The sequence below is a fragment of the Suricata suricatta genome, chromosome 2 (genome assembly GCF_006229205.1).
Source record: "Suricata suricatta isolate VVHF042 chromosome 2, meerkat_22Aug2017_6uvM2_HiC, whole genome shotgun sequence".
In the NCBI taxonomy this organism is placed as follows: Eukaryota; Metazoa; Chordata; class Mammalia; order Carnivora; family Herpestidae; genus Suricata; species Suricata suricatta.
Genome location: NC_043701.1, coordinates 49,735,076 through 49,746,267, shown reverse-complemented (window position 1 = coordinate 49,746,267; position 11,192 = coordinate 49,735,076). Strand labels below are relative to the sequence as shown.

General features: G+C 41.5%; 2 protein-coding genes and 1 long non-coding RNA gene across 3 annotated transcripts in view; 1 reads left to right on the top strand and 2 right to left on the bottom strand.

The window, feature by feature from the left end:
• Positions 1-663: 663 nt before the first annotated feature.
• On the bottom strand, positions 664-3,159 carry LOC115280989 (cytochrome c). The gene is made up of 3 exons (XM_029926171.1): positions 3,033-3,159; positions 1,779-1,955; positions 664-1,675 (listed from the first exon to the last, which is right to left on the bottom strand). The coding sequence occupies exons 2-3, from the start codon at positions 1,945-1,947 to the stop codon at positions 1,527-1,529; spliced, it is 318 nt and encodes a 105-aa protein (XP_029782031.1). The 5' UTR covers positions 1,948-1,955; positions 3,033-3,159; the 3' UTR covers positions 664-1,526.
• Positions 3,160-3,311: 152 nt separating this feature from the next.
• Positions 3,312-11,192, top strand: part of LOC115280974 — a 55,921-nt gene continuing 48,040 nt past the window's right edge. The window contains exon 1 of the long non-coding RNA XR_003904018.1: positions 3,312-3,467. This is a non-coding gene — a long non-coding RNA (uncharacterized LOC115280974). The remainder of the gene's footprint in view (positions 3,468-11,192) is intronic.
• The window catches only part of C2H7orf31 (chromosome 2 C7orf31 homolog), a 42,320-nt gene continuing 41,872 nt past the window's right edge, over positions 10,745-11,192 (bottom strand). Inside the window, exon 11 of the mRNA XM_029926152.1 lies at positions 10,745-11,192. This exon is cut by the window's right edge and continues 58 nt beyond it. Within this exon, the coding sequence (XP_029782012.1) occupies positions 10,978-11,192 (215 nt within the window). The 3' untranslated portion in view covers positions 10,745-10,977.

Here is an 11,192-nt window from a genome sequence, read left to right as displayed (position 1 = left end):
TCCATGTCTTCCCATCTTGATCTAGAATTTTTATAAGCTAAATGGTTACACTGTGTCTGAATACCACTAATTTCTACAGTTATCACCTTACAAAGGCATTACCTCTGGATTACCACAGGCCTTCTTTTGCTTTCCCAAATTGTTTCTGCAGGTTTCCCAACTTCTTTGCTTACATTTCTCCAATGGAAATTAAGATTAAATTACAAACTGCTTTGCCAGGCCTTGACAGGGTATCTAGTCATTCCCATCACCTTTGAAACCATTGACAAGGTCCCTTCCAGTTTCCTTATTGTCCCAGAGATAGCTTTAGCTTATCAGTTTCTTTTACTGAGAATTTCACCATCTCAGTAAACTGTCCAGGGCCTCTCTGAATATTTGGGCATGGACCATGTATGAAATAACTTGTACAAAAATTATACAATCGTATGCCATAGGACCATGACCAGAAGCCTGTTGTCTTATCCACATTTCGTATAAATGCTCTAGGGTTCATTCTGGCTAAAGAAACTCTAAGGATGAATTACTGAAGTGTTCTAGTTCAGGCTGTCCTAGAGGAATAAGTACACAATCTAATATTATGACTAGTAACACTGCTCCGTCAGTACTTAGGACTGTTGTACTTAAATTCTGGCATCAGTCATTAAATCAAGCACATTAGGAAAATCATGATCTGTGATTTTGTTTTTAATTATCTTAAGCCTTATCACATAATTTACAAATCTGTGATGATATATCTCCTCTACTTTAACCCTTCTAATGAGTTGGCAGAAGCACCATTACCAATCATACACATATGGTAATTCCACACTTGTATTTGTGAATAGCTGTTTAGAAGACAATCCTGAATTATAACATATCCACTGCTATAACTTACACACTGAATTTTAAAAGCATCTGACCTTATAGATCTGTAAAATGTGAGAAGTGTTAACATTCTTTATTTAGTATTATACAGAAACCACACTAAAATGCCTTTCATTAAGCAAAAGGCAACATTTTAAATGCAAGGAATTTTAATTAAATTGGCATATTTAAGACTAAAAAAAGATAAAGTGGACATTGCCAGCTTATCTTCAGCCCTTGCCTTTAACAGGCTAACAAACACAAGTTGAAACACAGCTGAGTCTTGCTGTTCTGATACCGTGAAGGGATTTCCTTAGTATTTAAATATATTAATGTAACCAGTTATATAAATCTAAATATAAAACCAATCTCCTATAAGTTTAGAGATGGCATTTATCATCTCTGTGAAAAGCTAAATATCTAATTAATTCCAATGATATTTTTTTGAAGGGGAAAACAGTGACAGCACTTGCTGAACCAGAATTACTATCAAAATTCAAAAAGCTAGTCATATTCATTTAACCACACGCCCAATCTTATTTAAATCAGAACCGTCCAAAAGAAATATTCAATCAGCCATTCATGATCTGAATTCTGGTGTATGAGATCAATTTAAATATGGTACACATAAAAAAAGTCATGAGACATTTTTGTTTTGTAATAAATAAGGCAAAAGCCAACTATTACTCCGTAGTAGCTTTTTTGAGATAAGCTATCAAGTCTGCTCTTTCCCCTGCCTTCTTAATGCCAGCGAAGATCATTTTTGTTCCAGGGATGTACTTCTTGGGATTCTCCAAATACTCCATCAGTGTCTCCTCTCCCCAGGTGATGCCTAAACAAGGAGGAATGCATTGTTAAGTGCTGATAAAGGTCTTATCATTGGTTACATTCAAGCAATTTGGGCTTCTGTCAATTTACAACTGTCCCCGCCTTACCTTTGTTTTTGTTGGCATCCGTGTAAGTAAATCCAGGGGCCTGACCCGTCTTTCGCCCAAATAAACCATGGAGATTCGGCCCAGTCTTGTGCTTGCCTCCCTTTTCCACGGTATGGCACTGGGCACACTTCTGAACAAAAATCTTCTTGCCCTTCTCAACATCACCCATTTTTAAATCTAAAAATGAAAAATTCAATTACTTCCTTCAAGTAAAAGTCCCATGGAAATCAGTAATCACTCTAGTGACTTAATTACTCATCCACTGCAAGTCTATGATAGATCTTAAGCTCCACGGTAAATCGTGTTTCAGTGATTAGTACACCTGCACCAGACTCTCTAGTACCAAAAACACTAGCTGGAAGGAGAACTTCCTTAAAAATACATCTATGTGTGTCTAAGTGACAGAATTAAAGCCCAAGTAAGCAAAGTGGGAACCTACTTCAAAAACCATTCCGCAAGTTGAGGTCAAGGTCAAAAAAGTCACACACCTAAGTTGAAAACCATGATTATAGTAAACCCAAACTACCAAAATTTCAACTTTTAAGAAAACCCAATTGTTTATTCATACTACATTCTGAAGCCACGTCTCAAGAGGAGAGAAAAAAATAGAAATCATGTTGATTCAGCCTGCTCAGCTCCCTATAAACTGCCTTGCTGTTGTGAGTGGGAGGGCAGCAAGGGGCTGCGAGGTCTCGCAGGGACCCCCGGCGATGAGATCCCCGGAAGCGACCACGAGGTCACCCAATCAGGCCGGTTTCAAGGAGACTGATGAAACCTACCTTCCCGAGATGCTTTCGTAAGTTAAGGGAAGAAGCGACAGGTTAAGAAAGAAGAAAAATGACCCCTTTTTGGAGGAGCAGCAGTTTTTCCTTTCCCTGAAGGAGAACGTGAGGCGCTGCGCATTGTCCCTCTCATTCCCGCCCTCATCTCGCGAAGTCCCGTCGTCCGCTTCTACAGCCTCTCAGCCCTGACTACGAGAGCTGGGGTCTCATTCGGATCCCCAACCAAGTCGCCTACGGGTTTTCAGGGTCCTGACCGAGCCCATTCCCCCACTTAGTTGGGGTTCCGCCCCATCTCGCACGGTAGCCCACCGGGTTCTGGCTGGCCAAAATCCGGGGTCTTCACTCCCAGGCCCGCTGGTCCCGCGTGGGCCCCACTCGCAGCACCCGGCCCCGCTCGTATACCCAGCAACACGACTGCGTGCCCCCATCGCTGAGCTTCCCGCCCGCTCCCGTGTCCCAGCTTTGCGCTCACCGCTCTTTGGTCGTACGCGAAGCGAAGGTGCCCGCTCACAAGCCGGACGTCCAGCTCTCTCAGTCCAAGGACACACCGGTACGCGCCTAAATACCGGTGTTGCTGCAACCGAACTCGTTTCGCCCCCTCGCGGCCCGAGTGCGGCTGCGCCGCCTGATGCGTAATGACGTCACCGCACCTCATTGGCTTCAGTTTCCAGGGCCTGCGCCAACGACCTGCACGTCTGCCGGCTAGCAGGGTAGGGTGCACCGCGCGAGTGCCCTTCTTGGGCTCCAGGCCTCTCTTGCCGGTAGTTACGACAGGCCCCTGGACGTACGACATCTAGGAGGTGCCGGGACGGCCTGACGTCACCGTCCGGCCTTTGTGGGCCGGCGTGTGCCCCCGGGGAGGGTGGAGCGGAGTCGCGTGGTGGACTGAGGGCGTTATCCTGCTAAGGTAACTGCTCTTGAGCTTGTCGACGTACTGCGGCTAGAGGGGGGCGTTTTGCCTGCCCAGAGGGGAACGCCCCACCTCTGTTGTACGCCGGGTTCTCCTGGCCACCGTGTCTTCAGCTGGCGACCTTTACCCAGCTTCTGTTGTGGTTTCACAGCTGGCGCCAGCCGCACCCGCAAAGAATAGCCTGGAACCAGGAATTCCAAGAGTTGGACCCGAGCTCCTGACGTGTTCTTGTTTCGCCTCCATTCTGATACTTTGAGCCCTTTCAGATCTCCCGTTGATGGATGCCCCAAGACTGAGGAATGGGGCAGGTGCTGCAGCTGCGGCAAAATCGAGATTGTAGCTCTGGCCGCTCACCTGCCTGCTTGCTCTCTGCCGGCACCCGTCTCTCCCTTGTGTCTATGTACAGCACAAGGAGGGCATGCAGGGAACATTAGGAAACATTTTTACGTGGTTAGAGAATTCTTGGAAATCTAGAGGGATTCACATCTCATTTAACCCAGGGTTGAATGTCATGTTCAAGTAAGATATGGGGTTGGGGGTCATATTAGAAATGCAGGTTTGATAACCCACTTTCCGGTTATACTTTTCCTCTCGAACTAGCTCCCCTTCCTGACATGCTCAATTCTGTCACTGAGAAGTTTCTTCTTGACTCCCGGACCCCTCTAATTCAGCCCCTGAGTTCTGAATGAATTTTTCCTCCTTTCTCATATTCTAGCACTGCCACGTTCATTCAGTCAGGTGTTTATTGAGTGCATATTAGGTACCTGGAGTAAATCACCGAGGATTCTTCCTCCTGCTCCCAATGTAAGCAATAGATGCTAGATTACCTTGCACTCCTTCCAAACCACTGGTACTGTGGTTTCCGCTCCAGAGCACCCATCTCCCTGTAGGGCTGGATTATTATTAGTTTTAAAATTGTTTTATGTGTCCTGACTTCCAGTTGCCCTCTCTCTAATTGCACACACTGCTGTCACGGAAGTGTGCTGTGAAATGGCAGAAATCACATTCAAGATCTTTTGCAGCTTTTGGAAGGGACCAAGATAGTGATCATTTAGGTTTATTCCTGAAGTAGGGTCATTTGGCTAACCAAGTATTTATTTACTTACTTTAAATAATCTTTTTTAAAAAAGATTTTATTTTTAACTAATCTCTTCACCCAATGTGGGGCTTGAACTCACAACCCTGAGATCAAGAGTAACATGCTCTACCAATTGAGCCAGTCAATGAGCACCCCATGGCTAACCAAGTTTTTAAAAGACCAAACCTAGCAACACCTTGCAAATTTAGCCTGTTCTTTTGAAGCCAAGTACTGATATCATCACCCATATTCCTCCAAGGAATATGTGGTCCTCAAATAGGTATAGTCCTATCAAAATCTGTTTTGTTCATGGTATCAGAAGTTATTAGTCTTTATTCATAGAGGAGTTGACTCATGGAGAATGTTGTGCTGATACTGCAGATCATATAGATGTAGCATTAAATCATTTGGCCAAATGAATTGATTGACATTTGAAATATATTCCTATGAAGGGGAGAATAGAAAACAGAAAGTTCTTAGTACTTTTTATTCAGGACATTGTAGATAAAGAGCCTTGTTTTTGAAAGTAATGGAAGATTAGGAAAAAGAACAACAGAAGCGAATGCTTGGCACATTCCTGTAATAAAGCAGATACTATAAATTACGTATTATACAATATCTGTGTATTTAAGTTTGAAAGAGACTCATAGTATGTACAGTTTACTCAGGATACCTGAGAGGATGTTGGGAACATTAATATTTTGCCATTGTTCACTTTTATATCCGTATGTTATATCTGTTCAGTCTATCTCCATCTTACCCCAGAGGATTGATAGTGGCTGGTAAGGAGTATAACTATTACAAAGCAAATGCCTTGGATTTTTCCCTCCAGCAATAGAATGAATGCCATACTTTTAAAATCCCTCCTGATGAAAAAGATCTAATAAAATACTGCCCTCCCCCAAATCAAATGATATACGAGGTCATAAGAAAGAAAGAAAGGGAAATCTCCTGGTTGGAGGCAGGGGTGGGGTGGGGAACAGTAATTGAGGAGGAGTGTGATAAGCTTAAGCTCACTTTAGGACCACCTAATGGACTTTTGCTGAAGTCAAAGAGCTTTAGGCTGTAGGAGCCGCTCGGCAGAATGGAAGTAAAGCTCAAAAAAATGTGACACTAGGGAGATGGAGAGGTAAGGTTGGCTGAGGCCCTGCATAATGCTGAGACACACCTGGAGGATAAAATACAGTCTGCTCCCTGGAAGAGGGGAGAACCAGGTTAGTCTTGTCTGGCTTGGCCTTGAGTACTGAGTGGGAGGAATAAGTATCCTTTGAGAATTCAAAACCACAGGTCAGCCCTCATGCAGGTTTGATTTTACTCTACCTGCATGGTCTGATTCCTCTAGCTGACAAATTAATACAGTAGTTGTGATGAGCAGTGTGTTCTGGTGTCTCACAGAAGAAAAACATAAATCGGCAGAGGAACGTTTCAGCCCAGGCCCTCAGGACTCCCGTGCTCTTAAGAAGTGCCAAGCACAAGATCATTATGAAAAACAACAAAGAGCAAAGTTATACCACAAATGGCCACAGGTGATGGAACTATTAGGTATCATTGGGGAAGTAAACATCTTAGAGAGAAAGCTATCTCCTCACATCAGTATATTAGGAAAGAAAATGTGCTCATTATTGAGTACGCACAATAAAATGGTTGTACATATGTAGTCTACAAGAAACTACCAGATCAGAATAAAATCTCACACAATTACAGCTAAATGAATTCCAGTCCTTTTATACCATGCAGTTTACAGCTAGCATAGAACATGAGGCTTTAGGATCCATAGTAACCTCTTTCCCTTTTTGGCAGCACAGTTATTGCTCATTATTTAGGTAAATGGTAACCCTGTTTCCGTAGGAGAACTTAACCAGTCTGTGGCCGGATCCTTCTTGGTTGAGGGTGTTTTTTTTTTTCCCATTCTTTTATCTTAAGATCACTCAGGAATTGGGAATAGCCATTTATATCCATTTAATTATATCCAAAAGAATAATAAAGCGTATTTTCCTGAGAAACAAATAGTTACGCCCACATTAAGCTCCTAAGGTGAAGCTCCATCGTCTTACATGTTTACCTACCATGAAGGATAAAACCCAGACCTCTGAGAGACTCTTTTACGTTCTTCAAGGCTAGAATGAGGACTCTGGCCCTTTAGATTTTCATAGGAAGAATTCTTAGAAGGGAGAATGAAGACAAATGGTCATATTTTCTTTTAAAAACAAAATTTTTACTTACCTTTACAATGTGTAATATGAAATGACATTTAACTTTAGACAAAAGCAGGGAATAAAAGCATTTGCAATGAACAGGAGACTATGCAAAACAACCAGGCCGATTTTAAAAAGAGCCAAAGCTAACTTGTAGAAATAAAAATGATAGTCATTGAAATAAATTACATATAGTCTGATAAGCAAGTATATATTATCTTACAGCTTCGCTGGAAGCAACTTATTTGGGTTCTGGCTCAGAGTTTCTTGTGAATTTGTAGTCACACTGTTAAACAGAGATACAGTTATCTGAGGGCTCAAATAGGACTGGGCTGAAGAATTCAATTCCAGTGCGATTCACATGGTAATCAGACCTCAGTTCCTTGTAGGCTTCTGGCTAGAGGCCTCTGGAGGGGGCTGCTTACCCCATGGAAGCTTGCTTCCCAGAAACAGAGACAGAAGCTAAGATAGATGCCAGTCCTTTATAACGTTTTATAAGTCTTAAAAGTGACATACCATCACTTCTGTTATTGGTCATGGATTGTGGTACAAGGTGAAAGGAGCCTTCACAAGGCTGTAAATACTAGGCTGCAGGGATCACTGGACACCCTATCAGTCCTTAGATATATTGCTCTCTGTATCTCTATGTAGAAATGTTGGTGTCTTCGGGCGCGTGGGTGGCTCAGTTGGTTAAGGATCTAACTCTTGGTTTTGGCTCTGGTCATGACCTCAGGGTTGTGAGATGGAGTCCTATGTAGGGGTAAGTGCTGGGCATGGAGCCGATTATGGTTCTCTATCTCCTTTTCCCTCTGCCCCTCCCCTGCTCCTGCATGCTAGCTCGTGCTCTCTCTCTCTCAAAAAAAAAAAAAAAAAAAGTGTATCTACAATATCAATTCAGGGCTTGCAGAGTTGTGGAACCTGGTACCTGGTAAACAACCCTAGCTTTAGGTCAGCATTTCAAAGGCCTGCAGCCTGGAAGCAAAGGTGAACTGGAAGAAACTGATCTTACAAGGTCCTCAGCCTGACTTCTTTAGTGGTTGGCCAAGGATACCTCAAATTTTGAACTTGGAATAAAGAATTCTGTTGCCTTCAGACACCTGGCAGAACCAAATGAAAATTCAGGAAGACAGTAATATCAGCTTAAATCTCAAATTGTTTCCACAACTATTTATTTATTTATTTTTAATGTATGTTTATTTTTGAGAGAAGGGGGAAGAGGGAAAGGGGTGGGGGAGAGAGAGGAGAGGGCAGAGAGAAAATCCCAAGAAGGCTTTCCATTATCATTTCCATTATCATTTCCATTATCAGCCTGATGGAGGGGGGGTGGCTTGAATGCAGGAATCATGAGATCATAACCTGAGCTAAAACCAAGAGTCAAATGCTTAACGGACTGAGCCACTCAGGTGCCCTTACAAATAAAGTTTTTAAAGTGTTCAGCAAAGGAAGAAAGATAATTAACTCCATAATATGAGTGAGAACTAGCAGAGGAATGAGGTCATAGGGATTCCAGATCTTAAAATTATCAACTGTAAAATATTTGTGTTCTAAATATAAAAGCCAGGCTTGCTTAAATATTTTAGAAGGGAACTGGAAAGTATACATATATATAGTAAAATGGCAGAGTTGAACAACTGTCAAATAGAAATTTTGGAACTGAAAAATAATCCAAATGAAAATACTAAGATAATGTATAATGTACTTAAATTTTTCTTTTTATGTTTATTTACTTTGAGACAGTGAGATAGAGCAGGAGCAGGGAAGTGGTAGTCAGAGAGGGAGACACAGAATCTGGAGAAGACTCCAAGCTTTAGGCTGTCAGCACAGAGCCAGACCCAGGTCTTGAATCCATGAACGAACCATTACCTGAGGTAAAGTCAGACACTTAACCGACTCAGCCACCCCTGTATAATGTACTTTTAAGTGGAGTCGCAGAAGGAGAGAAGAGAGAATGGGGTAGAAGCGATATTTGAGTGAAAGGTTATCAGTCTATAGATTTGAGAATTCCAATGATTCCTAATACAGTTTAAAAAAGAAAGACAATGTAAAAACAAAATTAGAAAAACACTGACATTCCAAGAACTCTTAGACTGACCACAGAGTTTTCTACAGCTACAACGGAAGCCAGGGGACTGTATATGGGGATCTTCAATATCCTGAAAGAAAGAACTGTCAAATTAAATTCTTTATCTGGCAAAATATTTCTTAGGAAAGAAAAAAAAGACATTTTAAACAAAAACTAAGTTTGTCACCAGCATATCCACAATGAAGGAAATTCTAAAGGGTGTTCTTTTTTTTTTTTTAAAATGTTTTTATTTAGTTTTGAGAGAGAAACAGAGCAAGTGGGAGATGGGCAGAGAGAGGGGGGAGACACAGAAAAGGGAGCAGACTCCGGGCTTTGAGCTGTCAGCACAAAGCCTGAGGGGGGCTTGAACTTATGAGCCATGAGAGCCATGAGATCATGACTTGAGCTGAAGTCAGATGCTCAACCGACTGAGCCACTGAGGTGCCCAAGGGTGTTCTTTTTACAAAAAGAGAATTCATTACAAATTAAGAGATCAAAGATGAAGAGAAAAAATAAAGAGCAACAACATAGGTAAATATGTGGTTGAATCTAAAGGAAAATTGTTTGGGGGCACCTGGGTGGCTCAGTCAGTTGGGCATCTGACTCTTGATTTCAGCCCAGGTCGTGATCTCACAGTCATAGGATTGAGCCCCGAGTCGGGCTTTATGCTCAGTGCTGAGCATGGAGCCTGCTTGGGATTCTCTCTCTCCCTCTCCTTTTTTCCCTCCCCTGCTTGTACACACATTTGCACAAATTCTCTCTCTCTCTCTAATAAACAGTAAAAAAAAAAATTGAACACTTAACTCACTGTCCCACCCAGGCAGCCCTAGTCCAGAATAGTTTGAGAAAAGGTATAATTAAATGACATGGTCATGAAATATAAAAGTAAAAAAGACATCTCAAAACACTCATAGAAATTCCTTATGAACTTTCATGATAAACTATGTCTAAAATGTGCCTGTTGGCACATTTAAATGAGTTGGCTTCCATTTGACAGTTAGCTAAACTCTTGGTAGACACTTTCCAAAAATGATATTTGGCTTTAGAGTAATTGATATCAAGCCATCTGCTATGGTGTCCATGTTTGTGTCCCCCCCAAACTTCATGTGTTGAAATCCTAACCCCTAAGGTTTATGAAAAGGTGGGACTTTTAGGAGGTGATTAGTCATGAAGACAGCCGTCATGAATGGGATTAGTATCCTAAAGGAGGCTCTGTAGTGGTCCCTTGTCCCCTTACACCAGGGGAGGTAAGAGTGAGAAGGTGGCTGTCAGTGAAGAAACAGACCCTTCCCAGGCTCCAAATCTGCCGGTGCTGTGACCTTAGCCTTCTAGCCACCAGCACTGAGAGAAATCAGTGCTGTTTATAAACCACCTGGTTTGTGGTGGTTTACCAGCCCAAGCAGACTAAGACACCATACTTTCTGGCCACAGTTAACTCACCAGTTACTAATTAAGGCCATTGCTAGATTATCACAGTAAAATCCTTTTTTTCTGCATTAAAAAAAAAAGTTATGTTTCTCTATCAGCAGATTAAAGGAAAAGAAACATCCAGCTTTGAATGTGTGCATGCATAGCATTTTGGGTTTCATTTTTTTCTGCTGACTTATTTTGTCCACATTTACATAAAAAAAGGGCCCATATATTTAGTTTATTAAGGTAATGTAGTTTATAGAGCTGCCCATCTCTCAATTAACTGGGCATTTGAGTTTTGTCGTTTGAATTTGATGTTAGTTTGTACAAACACTTACAGAAGGGGACAACGTCCACATTTGTTTTATTAAGGAACTACAGTTTGTACCTCTGTTAACTACTGGGCATTTGAATTTCAAATACTCATTTTTGGGAAACAATAATGTAAACTTTGTCATACACCTTGTTTTTCATGATTTTGGAAAATTACCTTGAAGTATACTTTCAAAATGAGATTAAAGACTATACATTTTTTTGGTTCTAATGTTTTATTGCCAAATTGTTAAACTTTTCAGGAAGTAAGAACATCCCCTTTTCTGGATTCCTCTAACTGGATACTAACTTAAATTCCTGAAAACATAAACTTCATAACAAGGTCATTATGGCTATTCTAGAAAGCAGAATCCAACAACATGGAACAAATTCTGTTAAATTTTTACTTTTCTTGCAAGAGGCTGGGTTTTGAAGGAAAGGATGAATATCTCAATTATAGAAATAATAGGAATTATGGCCATAGAATTGGTGTTTCATTCCTGAATGCTCCTTATCCCTGAGATCTTTATGGTCTTCTGAAATTGATTTATGGAAACGTTTTTGTGCACCAGATTTTGAAAAAGAGTTCTTAAGCCCTAGCAGGTCCGTCTGAGGCTTCGCCACTCCAGCTCTAGGAATCCAACCCAGAATGGGTCTCATTTCCT

What these genes read in the sequence shown, in the direction of transcription:
- LOC115280989 (XM_029926171.1), bottom strand. Translation starts at nt 1,947, where the DNA reads ATGGGTGATGTTGAGAAGGGCAAGAAGATTTTTGTTCAGAAGTGTGCC. An exon ending in GGATGCCAACAAAAACAAAG is followed by an intron (nt 1,676 to 1,778) that starts GTAAGGCGGGGA and finishes CTCCTTGTTTAG; the next exon opens with GCATCACCTGGGGAGAGGAG.